Here is a 15815-nt window from a genome sequence, read left to right as displayed (position 1 = left end):
TTGACTTGGATTTAATCACTGCCTTAACTGAAAAGATGAGTGTTTTTTTCTACCGTTTACAGAGGTGGTCTCATGGCCTTAAGCCACATCTGCTCTTATACAGCATAAATCTGTACAATTATGTTTGAATACCTGGATTGGGAAGAACTGGCATGCAGTCCAGCTGTGTATCCCCTCTGTCCCAAATGAAAACACTAATTTAGATGTTGTGAGGTTCTGGGATGTCCCACACAGCTGCAGAGACTGCTGATTATTTTATCAGTTTGAAGATAGTGATGTTGGGGGACGCTCCAGAGGAACCAGAGGGATTAGGGGGACATAGTTAATGAGATTATGTAATAGTTTGCTTGAGCAGTCGGTAACAGCAAGAGGGTGGGGTGAGGGATACAGCTTAGGTAATCTTGTTACAACTGAAGTGTAACTCTCCCCTAGAACATAGACACAAAAGAAACAGCTACATATGAGATGACCTAGCTACTAGCCGAACATGAAGAACAAATAATCATTTCTTTTACCTAATAAAGGAATTAAAAAAAAAACATCAGGGTAAAAATGCTCAGTTGTACATGATGGTTACTGGGAGTCTGTTTAGATGTCACTTCAAGGAGAACATCACATTCTTCCAACCAGAAAATGTCTCTGTGGTTCTTTACACGTGGCAGCATGCAGTTTATTTTTACCACAGCGCCCTCTACTGGACGGTAGTTGCCATTTAGTCATTCTGCAGCTCTTTGTGGAAGGTGTGTGAACCTTTGTGCAGACTGATGAGCCAGCATTGTTGTGTGAGGGCTACAGTGTGTAGAGTCCAAGCTGACTTTGTTTAATTTGGACTGCAAGAGAGGATCTTGCTGCTTGTGTTGTTATTTATGATGGAGGACAAATTAGAATGTGGCATCCTGTACCAATATCTAGATAGGCTACTTGTTATTGCATACAGCATATACATAAGTGAGACAATTGTGTTTTTATTGGTATTATTATTATTATTTGGGTTTACATTTAAGAAAAAAAGTCCAATTTTGGAATTCTACTCAGGTAGTTGGTTGGAACTGAAAGTACATTTGACATCCAACAACCAAACCTTCTCCACTGCAACTTCTTTTGTGTCTTTTATCTGACACAGTTTTAGTATTTAATGTATTTGATCTTTGTGATTACAGACAGAAAAACCACTGCACCAAAAACCATTTAATTCTTACTATTTACTTAAAGTATCCGACACTGTTCTAAAAAATGCTCTGTCAAATTGAAGGCAAAACATTCTGGATATAAATAGTTACAAGTAAATTTGGTTGCCAGTGTAGGAAGTTTATTTTACTTGATGTCTGACTTATGCACAAACTGTCATTGTATCACAAAAAACCTTGGAACAACACTGAATAAACTAAATTCAAGCATCCTAGTTGATGCGAAAGCAGCCTATAGATAAACATGCTTTTGTATTTGGTCAGCAATAACTCAAACTAAGACAAAGTTGCTAGAGAACAGATTTAAAATATAAACAAGAGTAACTAGATGTTTGATGTGAATATAAGAGTACTGCAAGAGTAAAGTGACAAGAGGACTGCTTGTGATCCCCAAACTACTCATGGTGGGAAATAATGGTTACGAAGGGTGAAAGAATTACAGCCAAATAAACAACAAAATAAACCTAGTTTTTCTCTTTTTTCAGTGGGCTATAGACATTAAAAATCCACCAATGTGTCGGCTTGTGCTTTCATCAGGATGTGGAGACACAAAGACACAGTGTACTGGCAATTACAGCAACTGTCACAGGTGTCCAACACTGAGCACCTGCATCATTTTCTCTCTCTAGTCCTCTGGGGGCACAAGAGAGGAAACACAAAAGCAAGGCCCTCTGTTGACAGACACTTTCTGAGCTAAGGATGATGTAGAAAAGGGAAGATCAAATGCACATTAGGAAAGCAAACATTTAGATCAACATCTGTCACTAAGATGAAACCTGAAATACAGATGCACTCAAGCACCGTCAGTATATACAGTATATATTCTCAATGAGGAACTCGGGTTGAGCACGCTCCAGGAAATCAACTTAAGGAGATAAAAACATTAAAACAATTACCTTAATTTGTAACCTATATCATGTTTTTCAAGTTATTAAAGCCAATAACCTAAAGTTATTAGCTTTGAGGCCCAGGATGGAGACAAAATCACGTTTGTGCCCTGAAGCCCATCACTTCCCTTGAAGAGGATTTTGACCTTGTATCTGTCTTTTAGTCATGACCTGGGTTGGAAATTAGGGTCATTATTCTTTATTTTTGTCTTCTTGTCTTGATATTTCTGAGTGTTTTTCCCCTCTAAACATCCCTTGAGTGTGCTAAACCTGATTTCTTCATTTAAGATACCATAAACTGATATTGTTGTTGTTGGAGTGAATCTTTATTTGTGGCTTTATCTTAGTTACTTATGTTGATCTAAATGTTTGTTTCCTGTTGTCTACACCATCCCTACCGAGGAAAGTGTTTTTCAACAGCCTGTGAGAGGGCTTTAGTTTTGTATTTCCTGCGTTGTATTAGTTGTATGATGCTCCCAGAGGACAAAAGAGAGAAAATGATGAATGGAGTCAGTGTTGCACACTTGTGGGTACTGCAGCTGTAATTGCTAGATTTCTTTGCATCTCCACAGCCTGAAGAAGATGCAGTGGATACTTGTTGGTGTGTGTGTTTTTTTTTATTGGCTGTTTACCTGCAAAACCCAGCTTGAGTGTCTGGACCTGAAATTTTGATGCCATTTTTTTGCTGCAATTATTCTGTCCTCCTTGATAATATTAGATTTGGTCAGATAGATAGAGACAGATATCGAGATATATGTAAAACTGTTAATTATTTGCATTGAGATGTCAAAAACAAATCACCCTCCAACGGACATATTGTCTTTTTTGACCTTTTTTTTTCAGATTCCTAATACTATAAAAAAAAATAATAAAATCTGCCCTCTTCAAGTATGTAAGTAGGGAGGAACACCTCGGAATATAAAATGCATTATACCCCCACCACTGCAATGACCTCCATAGTAAACACATAACTGAATTCATACATTTCTGACAATGTCACAATTGTGACACTGTCTGCATTTCATCGTTTTATTGAATAAATCAAACTGACAACAGTTCACAGTTAGTTATTATGTGATTTTCAGTACTTGGACCCCACTTCGCTGCATAGGACTTTTTCATAAACTAAAAATATATTTCTAAATATTTAAGAGCAACCTGAAAAAGATTTTTATTTACTGAACTTTATTTGGATGCTCAATTTATTAGAAATAAAGTAGCATCCAACACAGTGGCATCTACTCTTGATGCATGTGACTTACACCTATAAAACATAGTCAGCATAAATATTACCTTAAATCAAACACTTTTTCTCATTAGTTCTATCTCAAGCTGTGAAATGATAATTTTAAATCATAGATTACTTAAGGCAGATTTGTACTGTGACTACTGTGCTAAGCTAATTTGAATCTTTTCTGTGCTATGTGGTTCAGCTGCAATGACCGCAGCAGACACTAGAGGTCCCTATAAGACTGCAGAAGCATTTAGCTCATATGTGGCCCTATCTCCCTCCTCTTGTGAGCAACATAACAACACATTCCTAGTTTTACACAGTAAAGCTTCATTCATCAATCATTCCATCCACAAATCCAGCAATCTCAGTATTCATCCAATCACATCAAATACACAAAGTCTGCATCATCAACACAATCTCAAATCTGATTTTATCTTCCAAATGTATTTCCCTCACATCAAAGTCTTCTTCCCAAACACCACTTTGGGTCCTGTCTTGGTCCCTCGTGGTTCTGCAGAGATGATCCAGATGGCAGGAGCTTTCATGAAGTCCCTGTCCAGCACCTTGTTCTCTTCTGCCCGGGCCATTGCCTCCAGTTCAGGAGAGGTTTCTGGGGACCAATCTGCCATGAACTTATCCTTGGCCTCACAATAGTTCACCACCACTTCCTCTGGCTGCTCCCCGAACAGCCAGTCTGAAAAACAAAAATACAGCCAAGAGGGTGGAAAGGAGAGAAAAGCACTGTCAGGAAGAATATTTACTATCTTCCAATTTACTTATTCTGCTTTCTAGAAGCTAAAAGTAGAGCAACAAACCTGCACAGTCATGGATGAGGTCTTTGATGAGGTGGCCGATGATGGCATAAAGAACAGACAGCACGATGAAGACGGCCATGATCAGGTAGAGGACGTAGGTAGGCAGGTGGATAGCATCCCGAGAAGGTGGGATGTAGGATTCAAAGAACACAGTGCCATCGTCCTCCTTGAAACGAACGTTTAAACTGTCCTCTGGTGGATCCATCGCAGCCTCGTAGTCTCTGCTGTCAGCCAGTGAGTCCACTTAATGTCTCAATGTCATCGCTGTATTAAGAACGCAGCATAAAGATTTAATCTTACAGCGCGTTCTCTGCAACGACAACACAAACAGATCAGGGAGGAACACTGTATTGTCCAACTTTAAAAGTAACACTGCAGTGCTCTTACATAAGGCAACAGCAAAGCTACTCAAAGTTAAGCAACTAAAGTATCAGTGAATAAAAGACATTTACATACAATTTAATTTCCAGTCTTTTGGCTAAACACTACAATAAGCAAGTCGGATTTGAATTAAACGTACATTCATATAGCTATATCGCACCTTGAAGAGTTTTTCATTTTGTTTCCCTGAACAAACTCCTTATCTGTCTGTCTGTGGAGCTACGCAGAAGGAAATTAGATTAGCTGCAGCGGCTTGAGGTAGACTGCTCAAGGTCAGAAGAATGACTGTGAGTACAGGATCTCAATGAAGTGGAGCATTTACCTGCTACATCTATCTATCTATCTATCTATCTATCTATCTATCTATCTATCTATCTATCTATCTATCTATCTATCTATCTATCTATCTATCTATCTATCTATCTATCTATCTATCTATCTATCTATCTATCTATCTATCTATCTATCTATCTATCTATCTATGTATTTCATGCTTACATCAGCATTGACCAGTATTTAAAATGGCTGTTGTACAATAATCCTTGGCATTTATAAATAAGGTCATTGCCGCTGACACAACCAGGTATTAGAAGAAGGTAAGATGGATTAACGAAAGCAGACAAGACACAACAACACACTTGTATGTTTCAGTTGTTTACTTGAGAGAAGCTTAGTCCAACACCAGAACAGGAAAACTGATGTATGTTTACTTCAGGAACACATCAGCACGTCATATAATGGGGACGGTTTCACTGGTCAGTGTGGAAAATGCTTAAAAAGTCAGTTCATACTTCATATTTTGCAACATGTTCAGCCTGGTCTTATACACAAAGTCAACATTGCGTTCTCACATAAACATCTTTTTACATATTTCATTTACATTTTGTAGCTTGACAAACTGGGTAGCGAATATTAAGACAGTAGAATATAATTAATCTGGACCACGTTTACATTTAAAAAGAGATGAAAGAAAGTATTTTCTTGTAAAATCAGTACAAGCTATACCTATAGTATCTGCTTTTACATAAAACAAAGCTCTATTACAGCAAAGAAAACACTGATCACTGCACCGAAATGATAAAAACTGATATGAACTGCTGCTGTGACAAAGTGATGAGAACTCAAAGGGAAGTGACGTAAGGGGCGGCGGGGCAGGCAAAGGTTACACTATGGATAGATATTCTTTTATCTCCAGGGCATGATGGAGCAATGGCGCTTCTCAGAGGAGGAGGAGTGAACGGACGGCCTTGGTGGAAACCCGGCAGCGGTCCGTCCTTTTCTTTCTCCATCCTCAGCTTGTCATTGTCCAGCTGCTTAGTGGGATTGCTGAGGCACCGCTCTTCCTCTATTTCTCCTCGTCCTCCCTCTGAGTCATCCTCCACTGGTTTGGGCCCGAACATCCAGTCTGGGAGGAGAAAACAACAAGCTTACGTTAAATAGAGTCATGTGTTTTCGTGGCTTCTCAGTGAGAGTTTTAAAGGGGCACTCCAGCAAGTCAAAATGGTCGACAAAGCCTGTTTTACAAACTGGAGAAGTGGACATTTACCAGTCCATGGAGGCCTAATTATGGTGCAATTGAGGTTACATCTACATCAATACATTTGCATTTATTTTAAAACACCATTTTAATTTGAAATAATTTCCATTTCTTAGTAACTCCTAAAATGCATCATATGACCGTTCATGGACTCTGGGCATGTGAATGTTGGTGTAAACGTGAAGCAGGAGGTCATTTGTGTTGTTGTTGAATAATACAATAAAGGAACAGCAATGGTGAAAAGTAGGACCTGAGATGTCCTTAATTGCACAACTAGTTCCACAATTAAAGTGTGATGTGTCAGGTACAAAATGTGTAGATGAATATCTGTGCAATTGTTTCCCAAAAGTCTGCAGCAACGGGATTTTCAAAGTAAAACTGGGCCAGCAGTGCTTCCAAAAGTCTCACTTTCAGGCATCCAATAACACCAGAGTTGTATATGTGAGGTGTCACAAGTTATGTGTTTTAAATGTAAAATGTATTATTGTGGATGTAATCTCAGTTGCATCATGGGAAATGAAGGATTCAGTGTCTTTAGAGCTTTACCAGTACTAACCATCAGGCTTTAATATTACCAGTTCATTTGTTTTCTGCAAGCTCCCCAGCTTAGTGGAAGTGCACTACTAAATTGCCAAAGTGCCCCTTTAAGATGTTATTTTAGCAGCAGCCAATTGCTCAGAATTGCTCAGTTTTCTGGCATTCACCTTAACGGAGTAACAAAGACACAGTTGGGAAGGATTTCCTCTGTGCACAAACCACAGGGCGAACGTGAAGGAAACTGTCATCAGACCACAAAGTCAGCCAAAAAGGTTAAAAAAGGAAAGTACAAAACACTGATGCAGCCTGAGCTCAAAAGCTGAGGGACAGAAAGGATTCAAAGCCACCACAGACATGAATGTTGGAGTGGACGGGTAAGTAAGAGAGGGGGCATGAGTTTGGGATGTTCCTGCTGGGAATGTTACCTGCCAGGTCATGCATCAGGTCATTAATGAGGTGTCCCACTATGGCGTAAGTGGCCACTACGACCAGCATCACCCCCACTAGGACATAGACTACACTGCGTGGCAGAGGAATAGCATCTCTCGCCGGGGGAATGTAGTCCACAAAATAGGCCTCCTCCTCCTTCCTTCTGGAGAACTGGAGGAGCTGTCGGTGCTCAAACACCAGCTGTGTGAGGTTCAAAAGCAGGGCTCCTCCTGAGGCGTTCAGGGACGCAACCTGTTGTTGGCTCATAGTTTGGCTGCTTTGTCTGTTTAAAGAATGTGTGGAAGCTCCGAGGCTGTTTCTTTGGGTGATTTATTGCCTTGCTGCAGATCCCAGCTTCTTCAGTGCACTGTGAACATTTGGAAAGCAGGTGATGCGCCAGAGAGGAGGAGGGAGAGGAACTGAGCATTAGAAGATTTGGAACATTTTCTTGAAGCTGGGAAGAGTGACAGAGTTGAGTGACAGGTGGAAATGTTACCGTGGTTTTATAATATGAACGCTGTCTTTCAGTAGTGACAGTTTTCGGTCACAAAGTGGCTCCACAGAAAAAAAATGTAGTTCACCAGACAAGTGATACTATATGTGTGTCAATTCTGCTAATCTTTCGTCTAGACTTAAATCCCAGCATTCCTCCTTGTAGTCTTTCACACAGGGGTCCTCGGTCATATTTCCAGGAGAGCGAAGAGTGTGAGACAGAGGAGAGGTGAATATAGGACAGACAGAGTTAATAGGATTGAGTCTGTCATAGAGCAATATCAGCTTTCCATCTGCAGGGATTAGAGATATGAGCGAGGAGAGGTGGACAGTAATACCCTAAAGAGGCTTACGGTCGTCCATGGCCATGTTGCATATAGATATGAAATGATACATATATTACAGTGAAACCGCTTCCTCATGGGTTTAAACTGGCATCATGTTACAGATATGCCATATTTTAAATTCATCTTAGGCACAGCAGGTCCACTACTTATATTCTATAAATATCTTGTCACATAATTCACTGATACTATATTTTCACGGCTCATTTCTTGCTTCATTGCAGAGCAGATGGTAATATTTCAAAACACAATCTGATGGATAAATATTCCTATGCGTAGAAAAAGTGTACATCAACTTACATGAAGTAAATGACAAAGAACAAAACACCAATTATCTTTCTAAAAGAAGAAACATGACAAAATGCTAAACATGAAAAGAGATAAATGGGGAAAAATTAAAGAAAAACAAAACTCACCTGAAGTCAAAACATGAAATTTCTCTGTAGCTCTTCTCTTCTGGATGAAAGGACTTCCAAACTGGTGTGTATTGTATGGAGACGGTTCTGGAAATAACCACAAAGACACAGCAGAGAGTTAAGATCATGTAAACAAAAGGGCTTCTGTATTTGCTGCTGTATCACAGCAAACCACAAAACCCCACCATCATTGTTTCTCTCTGCAAGTGGGCAGGCAAGCAGTGATCCAAAAACGTATTTTTATCCTCTCAGGTCTTCTTGGTGCAGCATCAGGACGCAGATGATTTCCTCTAGGACTGAGGCTCATTTTCTTTTTGTGTCTGTAGTCTGATGAACTGAGAGATGATAAACTGCCATTCAATGATGGTGACGGCTACGTTTGCAAAGAGAATGAACCAGGAGACCGGGTGCAGGCCGTAGTAGAAGGTATGCATGATGAGATGTTGAAAAAAGACGCAAAAGGATAAGGAGTGACAATCAAATCTTCTGGCAAAGGAGAGGCAGACAAGACGAGGTGAAAAAGCAATGTCAAGTGTCTGAATGTGTCTCACGATGAGCCTGTCAGGGGAGTAACGCCGCCTGCGTCAGTATCAAGGTGTTCCTTAGTAATCCAGGATTTAGTTGACACTGTCACCAGCAGCAGCTTTTCACCGAGTCAGCAGACAGTAAAACTGAAGATGGAGTTCATTTAACATCATTTAGCTAAAGAATCTGGTGGTAGATTTACACTGCCAGCAATAACCAGAACTATAGAACAATTCACAAATAACAAAAATAAACACAATTAATTGTATTTTCTTGTGCTAAAGTTTTAGATAATCTCCCAGCATTACCTGTAAGAGGGACTTCTTCCTCATTTACTTGCAGGATTCACTTAGATTAGTATTTTATTAAGTTAAGGTGGATTTCCAAGTCTTCTCCAAGTAAAAAAAAAGAAAGAAAAATAAAAAGCAGGGTGAATGTAAATGCGACCCCACAGTAAGCACTAGAAGCTGAACTGCTCTTGCAGACTAGTCCTAAGCGAAATAACTTCCAGTCATTCAGTCAGCTAGATCCATATCGACTCCGACTGCCTCAGGCCGGGGTGACCACCTTTTTGGGTTTGTCTTCTGGCTCCATTATCCACTTGAAGTAGACATCGCTCAAGATGAAGCCCCAGTAGACGACGGTTAGGGAGGTGTTGACGGTCATGATGGCGATAATTAAAGGGTGCAGCATGGTGGCGGACTGGGTGGACTCTTGAAAATCTGTGTTGCCTTCAAAAAAAAAACAGTATCTGCTGTTTGGGTGAAGGATTGTCTACTAGTAGAATCACCTCTCTGCCTGCTTCTACTGTCCTCGTGGACTCCCCACCCCTCTCCACTCTCTCTTTCTACTGGTCACTAAGTTTCTGTGGCAACAGCAGCATAATCCTCTTCAGCAGCTTTGTTACAGAAGATAAAGTTGCATTAGATGTAAACCTGCTTTACAAATGTTATTCATCCATAAGATGTTGTTGCGTAATGTACATATTTATTCCTGCATACAAAAGACTGGTATAAAACAATACTTTGATATGGAAACTGTACAGTAAGTGCAACAATGATTACACCCTGACTGAAAAAACATAATCTTTGTAGTGAACTTTATGTTCTCTGGCAGATATAATCCACAATCTAATCAAGGCTGGAGACATCATACTGAGGAGTTCTTAATCTTACCCCAAGCAGGACAGATGGCTCCTTAAATGAACCCCAGGGGCCACTAGAGCCAGGCGACACTTCCCAAACAACATGTGGGGTATGACCCAGATTTTGTTGACCTTCTGTCATTTCAGACTCATCTCATGAAACCTAGAATCCACCAACTGCATGATAATACAAGTGATGTGGAGAAAGTTTTCCAGGAAAGATATTGCTGAAACAGAAAAGTTTGGCCTCCAGCAGGTGGCAGTCTGTACAAGCACAGAGTGAATGGTGAACGACTACAGATGATATGACTTGATTGGGCTCTTGATATCACGTACAATCACCTGTCTGGAGATTTTGCTGTGATCAGTTATATCTAGTCCACCAAATGCGTAATTTGCGCATGACGCGCGGATCAGCATTCTATTACCTGAACTTTGAGCTACTCTCCCTTTAAATTCTCACTCATTATACGTGACTCTTGGGTTGAACTTTGAATCCTACTAGATAGCAGACTGACTGGAGCAGCAGCGTTGCTTCATCACAGATCAAAAGGCAACGAGTGACACTCCTTTAAATCATCTCCTTCCCTCGGCAGCGGTGGAGAGGGCGCTGACCTTTAACATGCACCGTTTCATCACCAATGAACGTGTGTAGCTGGGAATATTTCTACCCGGACAGTTTTTAACATACAGCGAAGAGGTCAAGCGACACGTTTGCAAGATGAGGCCGCCGGTGGAGGTCAGCGTGTTTCTCCTTTCTCTCCTGGCTCCTGGAGTTTTGTACACAATGAACAACATCCCTGCGTTTCAGGAGTAAGTGTGCGCACTCTGATAATTTAATCACTTCTTGGCCTGCTGTATGGAGTCATTGTACGGTAAATCCGCTGATATTAATGAACTGATGAAGCGGCCCTCTGCCTGAGGGGAAAAGGGAATTTATTGAAGGCGTGTTTATCCTGAGGTGACCCAAAGCTGCCGCTGTGAATTTTAAAGCGTAACAGAAACCGAGATTCACACAAACCCTGAAAATACAATGAATTAGAAATAGCATAAACTCAAACTACTTATTTAAAAGTAATGAGTTAACTATGACTTATTTCCTTACTCAGATCATGTGGCTCGAACAGTCTTCTTAACCTGACCACTGTTACATCCCAAATAATAATGAGCTTTTGAATTTCACCAAAGAAAACCTGCCACTGAAATGAGAGTGGGTACATCTGGAAAAGTAGTAGGAGAGTTTGGATCCAATAAAAGAAACCTGAGATGAGTATTTTCTGTTATAAAAATGGGTGACATTGCAGGTTATGGAGGCAGTAAATGGATTTCAGTGCTGTCTACAACCTATAAAGCTTCTAACCTCCTATTTTTGACGACAAACCTGAGTATGAGAGAAATTAAAGCATATTTATAAATCACATAATGAAACCTGCAAATTGCTTTCCAAATTCAAAGCAGCTAGAACCAGTGAATAGTGAGCATTTGTGCCAAAAACAAAGATAACTTACAGGACTAACTGATCAATAGACTGGCCCCTGATTCATTTGTCATCTGTTAATTAATTAAAATGGATTATTAGATTAATTGCTCAGCTTGGCAGATGTAGTCTTGTACAGAACAATTGATCCTACTACTGTGACCATCACTGCTATTTCTCAGGCCTCTTCCAATCCTGGGACTGGGGATGGTCATCCTGGGATCTGTTCTTCTCCTCCTCCTCCTCGCTGTGCGACACAAGACGAAAGTGGACCCTTTATTCTACGGTACAAGCAGACAAATGCACACTTTTAATATTACTGAGTGAAATGATTGTGGAGTTTTATTTAATTTTGCCTCTGTGTGTCCAGTGTTTGCAGAGTTTTCCTTCACCTGCATGGTGGGCTTGACTAACGCGTTAGAGCAGGATGGGTTCATTTCTGGCTTCATGAGCTTCTACATAAAGAAGGTAAGCTGTCCAATACTGAGATTAACTTCAGCTTTTAACTTAAGAGGTTTATATTTGATGTGATGTTTTGTCTCTCCAGGGGGAGCCTCATCTGAGCACTGCCTATGCTGTGATGATGTCTTACTGGGAGGGCGTCGTTCACTTCATCCTCTTCCTCACTATCATCCACCGCATGTTTACAGGGTGAGTTGTGGCATCAGTAAGATGACAAGCTGTCAGCTCTCTTCACTGAGACCTCTGATGAATCCTGTTGATTTTCTGTCCATGCAGGAAGTCCTATCGTAATCTGGGTCTGCTGTGGGTCGGCTCCTCCATCGCCCATCAAATTGTTCTCATCCCAGGAGTCGTCATCGGTGAGAGCAGCCCACACGAGCGCTTCTTTTGGTGATTCCAGCTGTAGTTATGAGTGTCCGCTTGTACTGACAATATTCTTATTTGTTCAGGTAAGTATGGGTCAAACATTCGACCGGCCTTTTGGAGGAACATCCCCTTCTTTTTGGCGCCTTTCTGGGCAGCGTCCCTGCTCTTCAGCAGACCTACAGAGATGCCAGTCATCACTGCAGACAAGGTAAATTTAAGCGGTTGAGATGTGTATAGCATACACATATTTCCACAGAGCACCAACCCTGGTCACAGCATGCATGTGTGTGAGCTGTCAGCAGTGAGATCAAAGAGAGATTTTTCACTTTCACCGTTTTGTTTAAACGTGTTTTTAGAAACTTTAAGAGGAAAAAATGTACAGTGTTAGACTACACAGCATGGGAGAATATGAACACTGGAGAGGACTATGAAAGGCATGCATGCTTTAGTGAAAAGGAGCTTCCACTGGTAATTATCTAGGTCAACATTTATCTACCTTCAAGCTTTATTTTGACAGATGACACTAAGAGTAAATATAACATTACAGAACATTTTGTCAGTACCAATATACACAGAGCAAAAACAAGCCCAGGATGCATTTTATTTTCTTACTTAGCAGGTTAAAAAAGTGAAAAATTTAATTGTTGTGGCCAGTTAAAGGTTACATTTATCCAGTGGAACATAAAAAGTTTTTAAGTTGCTCAACTAGTGACAAATTCTAGCACTGACTTAATCCACATCTTTATCGGGTGTGGTTTTAAAGGACAGTGATTAGATAGTGACCACCAGCACACAGATGCTCCTTTGACCTGCAGCTATAAACGGCCTCCTTGAGATGCAGCTTTATTCAAATGACAAGATGCCACAGATGACAAGAGAAAGACAAGAGCCGGCTGTTGATCTGCTGGATGCTCCATGTCAGTTAGGGTCATAGCTTTCACAACTCCGCCAAGAGATCGTTTCACACAGCTCTTGATAGATGTGCCTGACAACTTGATTGTGTCCTCTGAAATGTCACGTAACTTTACAGAGTCCTTCAGGAAGAAAAAGACAACAATGCACAAGCATGGACAACCACATTAACTCTGTCACAGATATCTGACTCGTTACTGACTTGTGATTTCTTTCTCCATCTGCTTATGAATGTTTCCAATATAGTTCTTACTAAGTTGTTTCATGACGTCCATTAGAGATGTTGAGTGTTGGAACAAGAAACACCTACTCCTCTATGTCAAAAAGAATGGAGAGAATTTATTAAAATACTACATGCTGCTTTTATGTTTCTGTTAATTATATGTGAGACAGGGCAGGAGACTGGTGGGCAACCCGTAAACAGGGTTATAGTCCCTGACCCATGGCCATTTACTGCATGTTATTCCCCCCACTCTTCTACTAATGTTTCCTGTCTTTCTCCACTCTCCTATACATAATAAAGGCAAAAAAAAAACTTCAAAAAAAGTACATGTGAGATAAACCCACATCAATAGAATGAAATAATCTTGCTTTCATCCATATCATTGTGTTAAACTTGTTAAATGTACAGCAGCTTTACTAACTGAGGATGTATCTGTGTAGGTTGCTGCAGAGCAGAAGAAGAGTCTCCTGTCTCGACCTGTCGACCTGCTTCTGTCTCTTCTGTTACTGGGCTGCATGGCCTTCTCTGTTTTCAGAGGCTTTGTAAGTAAAGCAACATGAGGCTTTTTCTCTGTTCGGCACTTGTTCCTCTGACTGGACTCATTCAGACGTGTTTGAATGCAGTAACTCTGTTTCTGTTGTGCTCCAGGTGGTGCTGGACTGTCCTCTGGACTTCTGTTTCACCTACATCTACCAATATGAGCCGTACCTCAAAGACCCAGTTGGCTTTCCCAGGGTTATGGTCAGTCTGGAGAAAAAGAGTTTAAGCAAATATACCGTATGTCCTCCTTCAAAGTAGTAACATATCTTTTTGTGCACTATTGGTTTAGATGCTGGTGTATCTGTTCTATGCTCTGCCCCTGCTGATTCTCTTCATATATGGTCTGACAACACCTGGATGCAGCTGGATGTTGGACTGGACTCTCTTCTTCGCTGGTGCCATGGTTCAGGTAGCTGAGATTAATAGGCCTTAGCTGTTTTATAATACTTCCTGAAAAAGCAGAATGCAGAGCCTCGTGTTTACTTCTTCCTCCTACTGTGCTGTTCTCTGCAGACCCAGTGGTGCCATATCGGAGCATCTCTGCACTCCCGAACTCCCTTCACGTACCGAGTTCCAGCAGACAAACGGTGGCCTGTTATCGCTCTCAATGTGCTCCTCGCTGCTGCGCCGGCTCTCCTGGCCCTGCGCTGCCACAACAACCCCGCTTATTTTATGAAACCTGTTCCCAAGGGACAGACCAATGACCAGAAGAAGAAAGACTAGACCGCACAGGAGGCACGGACTGTCGAGGAATACTTCACGCTGTGACAAGTCTAATGTTTTCTGGGGACTTTTTGGTTGCACAAACTGCTTTAACTACACAATCCTTCAACCCTAAAACCCAGAGGAAATCTAAAAACATTCCTCTCAGAGTCGACTGTTAAAAATCAGTCACCTCATGCAGCACTCCCTGCATGGACTATTGGACCCTGATAAAGAGACTGTTGATGGAGGCAAGGACTGTGATCAGATCTCACAGCTCTCAGGTGACTCATGCAGATACAAAGTTGGCATCTTTAGTCTACTAACCTGGATCATACAGGTCAGCAGCAAATTCTGTGACAGTCATTAGTGTACTTATTTCTGTGCAGAAATCCAGACCAAAACTTCACAGCTTGTTGCAGATTATTTTTGCAGGGAAAACGAGCACAGCTTCTATACTTTTCAAACTGAGTATATAATAAATGTTGAGGGGATTTACCGAGTACTTGAAATGCTGAATAACTTAAGATCAGCTGATAAGGGAGATAACTTACTCCAGCTGCCAAATTGATGAAGTAAAAAAAAAAAAAAAGAGGGACACTGTGTAACATATCCGGTAATCCTTCATGTCTTCAAATGAGTGGTTTTGTCTAGACAGTCCAAAAAGATAAATATTCCATATTTGATTATATAATACAGATAAAAGTGCCACATTGCAGAAACTGAAACCAGATATGCTTTAAAAATGACTCAAATGATAATAAAGCTAGTTTTGTCCATCTGGCAATCCATTAAGTGATGTACCATTTCAGCTGTGACCACATCTAAATGGGTCCGTGTACGGATCTGGTAATTGGATTTTCCGTTCTGAAACGGGTATTGAAAAACAAAAAACGACTGGTTATTTGATTTTCTTTTTAAAATACAAAAATTAAAATTGAAATACAAGGCGTTTTTCCTTTTCATGATCAAAAAGGGATATACGATTTTTTTTAAAAAATGCTTTGATTTTCGTTTTATATTTAGACAAGAAAGTAAAATCAGTAAGAGACAGAAACGAAAAAAGGTCAGTTTTTTCCATTTTCTGAGACCGGAAATGGTCATCAGCAAGTGTGGAGCCAAACAGAGTACGGTGCATAGACTGTACATACATTTTTTTCGTGAGTTTTCATGTTCAAAATGAGAGATCAGGTGGCGGATCTTAA

At 40.6% G+C, this 15815-nt stretch overlaps 3 protein-coding genes across 7 annotated transcripts; 1 reads left to right on the top strand and 2 right to left on the bottom strand.

Annotated features, from left to right (window-relative positions):
• Positions 1-3054: 3054 nt before the first annotated feature.
• LOC118470195 (uncharacterized) lies at positions 3055-4988 on the bottom strand. 3 transcript variants are annotated; one of them, XM_035947545.2, is made up of 3 exons: positions 4644-4988; positions 4124-4387; positions 3055-4002 (listed from the first exon to the last, which is right to left on the bottom strand). In XM_035947545.2, exons 2-3 carry the CDS (start codon positions 4326-4328, stop codon positions 3761-3763), a joined length of 447 nt encoding a protein of 148 aa, XP_035803438.1. In that variant the 5' UTR covers positions 4329-4387; positions 4644-4988; the 3' UTR covers positions 3055-3760. The 3 variants fall into 3 exon arrangements, with proteins under 3 accessions (XP_035803438.1, XP_035803439.1, XP_035803437.1); XM_035947546.2 differs by having other exon boundaries at positions 4665-4988; XM_035947544.2 differs by having other exon boundaries at positions 4124-4433; positions 4644-4987.
• A 154-nt stretch (positions 4989-5142) lies between these two features.
• On the bottom strand, positions 5143-9632 carry LOC129349938 (small integral membrane protein 44-like). 3 transcript variants are annotated; one of them, XM_055014848.1, is made up of 4 exons: positions 9093-9632; positions 8260-8346; positions 7004-7374; positions 5143-5909 (listed from the first exon to the last, which is right to left on the bottom strand). In XM_055014848.1, the coding sequence occupies exons 3-4, from the start codon at positions 7272-7274 to the stop codon at positions 5626-5628; spliced, it is 555 nt and encodes a 184-aa protein (XP_054870823.1). In that variant the 5' UTR covers positions 7275-7374; positions 8260-8346; positions 9093-9632; the 3' UTR covers positions 5143-5625. The 3 variants fall into 3 exon arrangements, with proteins under 3 accessions (XP_054870823.1, XP_054870824.1, XP_054870825.1); XM_055014849.1 differs by lacking the exon at positions 9093-9632 and adding an exon at positions 8445-9064; XM_055014850.1 differs by lacking the exons at positions 8260-8346; positions 9093-9632 and adding an exon at positions 7504-8198.
• Positions 9633-10443: 811 nt separating this feature from the next.
• Positions 10444-15389, top strand: LOC111567650 (transmembrane 6 superfamily member 2-like). The gene is made up of 10 exons (XM_023268905.3): positions 10444-10741; positions 11588-11691; positions 11776-11873; positions 11953-12056; positions 12144-12226; positions 12317-12441; positions 13809-13910; positions 14017-14109; positions 14198-14317; positions 14422-15389. Exons 1-10 carry the CDS (start codon positions 10650-10652, stop codon positions 14629-14631), a joined length of 1131 nt encoding a protein of 376 aa, XP_023124673.1. The 5' UTR covers positions 10444-10649; the 3' UTR covers positions 14632-15389.
• The last annotated feature ends 426 nt before the right edge of the window (positions 15390-15815 follow it).

The sequence above is a fragment of the Amphiprion ocellaris genome, chromosome 10 (assembly GCF_022539595.1).
Source record: "Amphiprion ocellaris isolate individual 3 ecotype Okinawa chromosome 10, ASM2253959v1, whole genome shotgun sequence".
NCBI lineage: Eukaryota > Metazoa > Chordata > Actinopteri > Pomacentridae > Amphiprion > Amphiprion ocellaris.
This window is presented reverse-complemented; position numbering and strand designations above follow the sequence as displayed.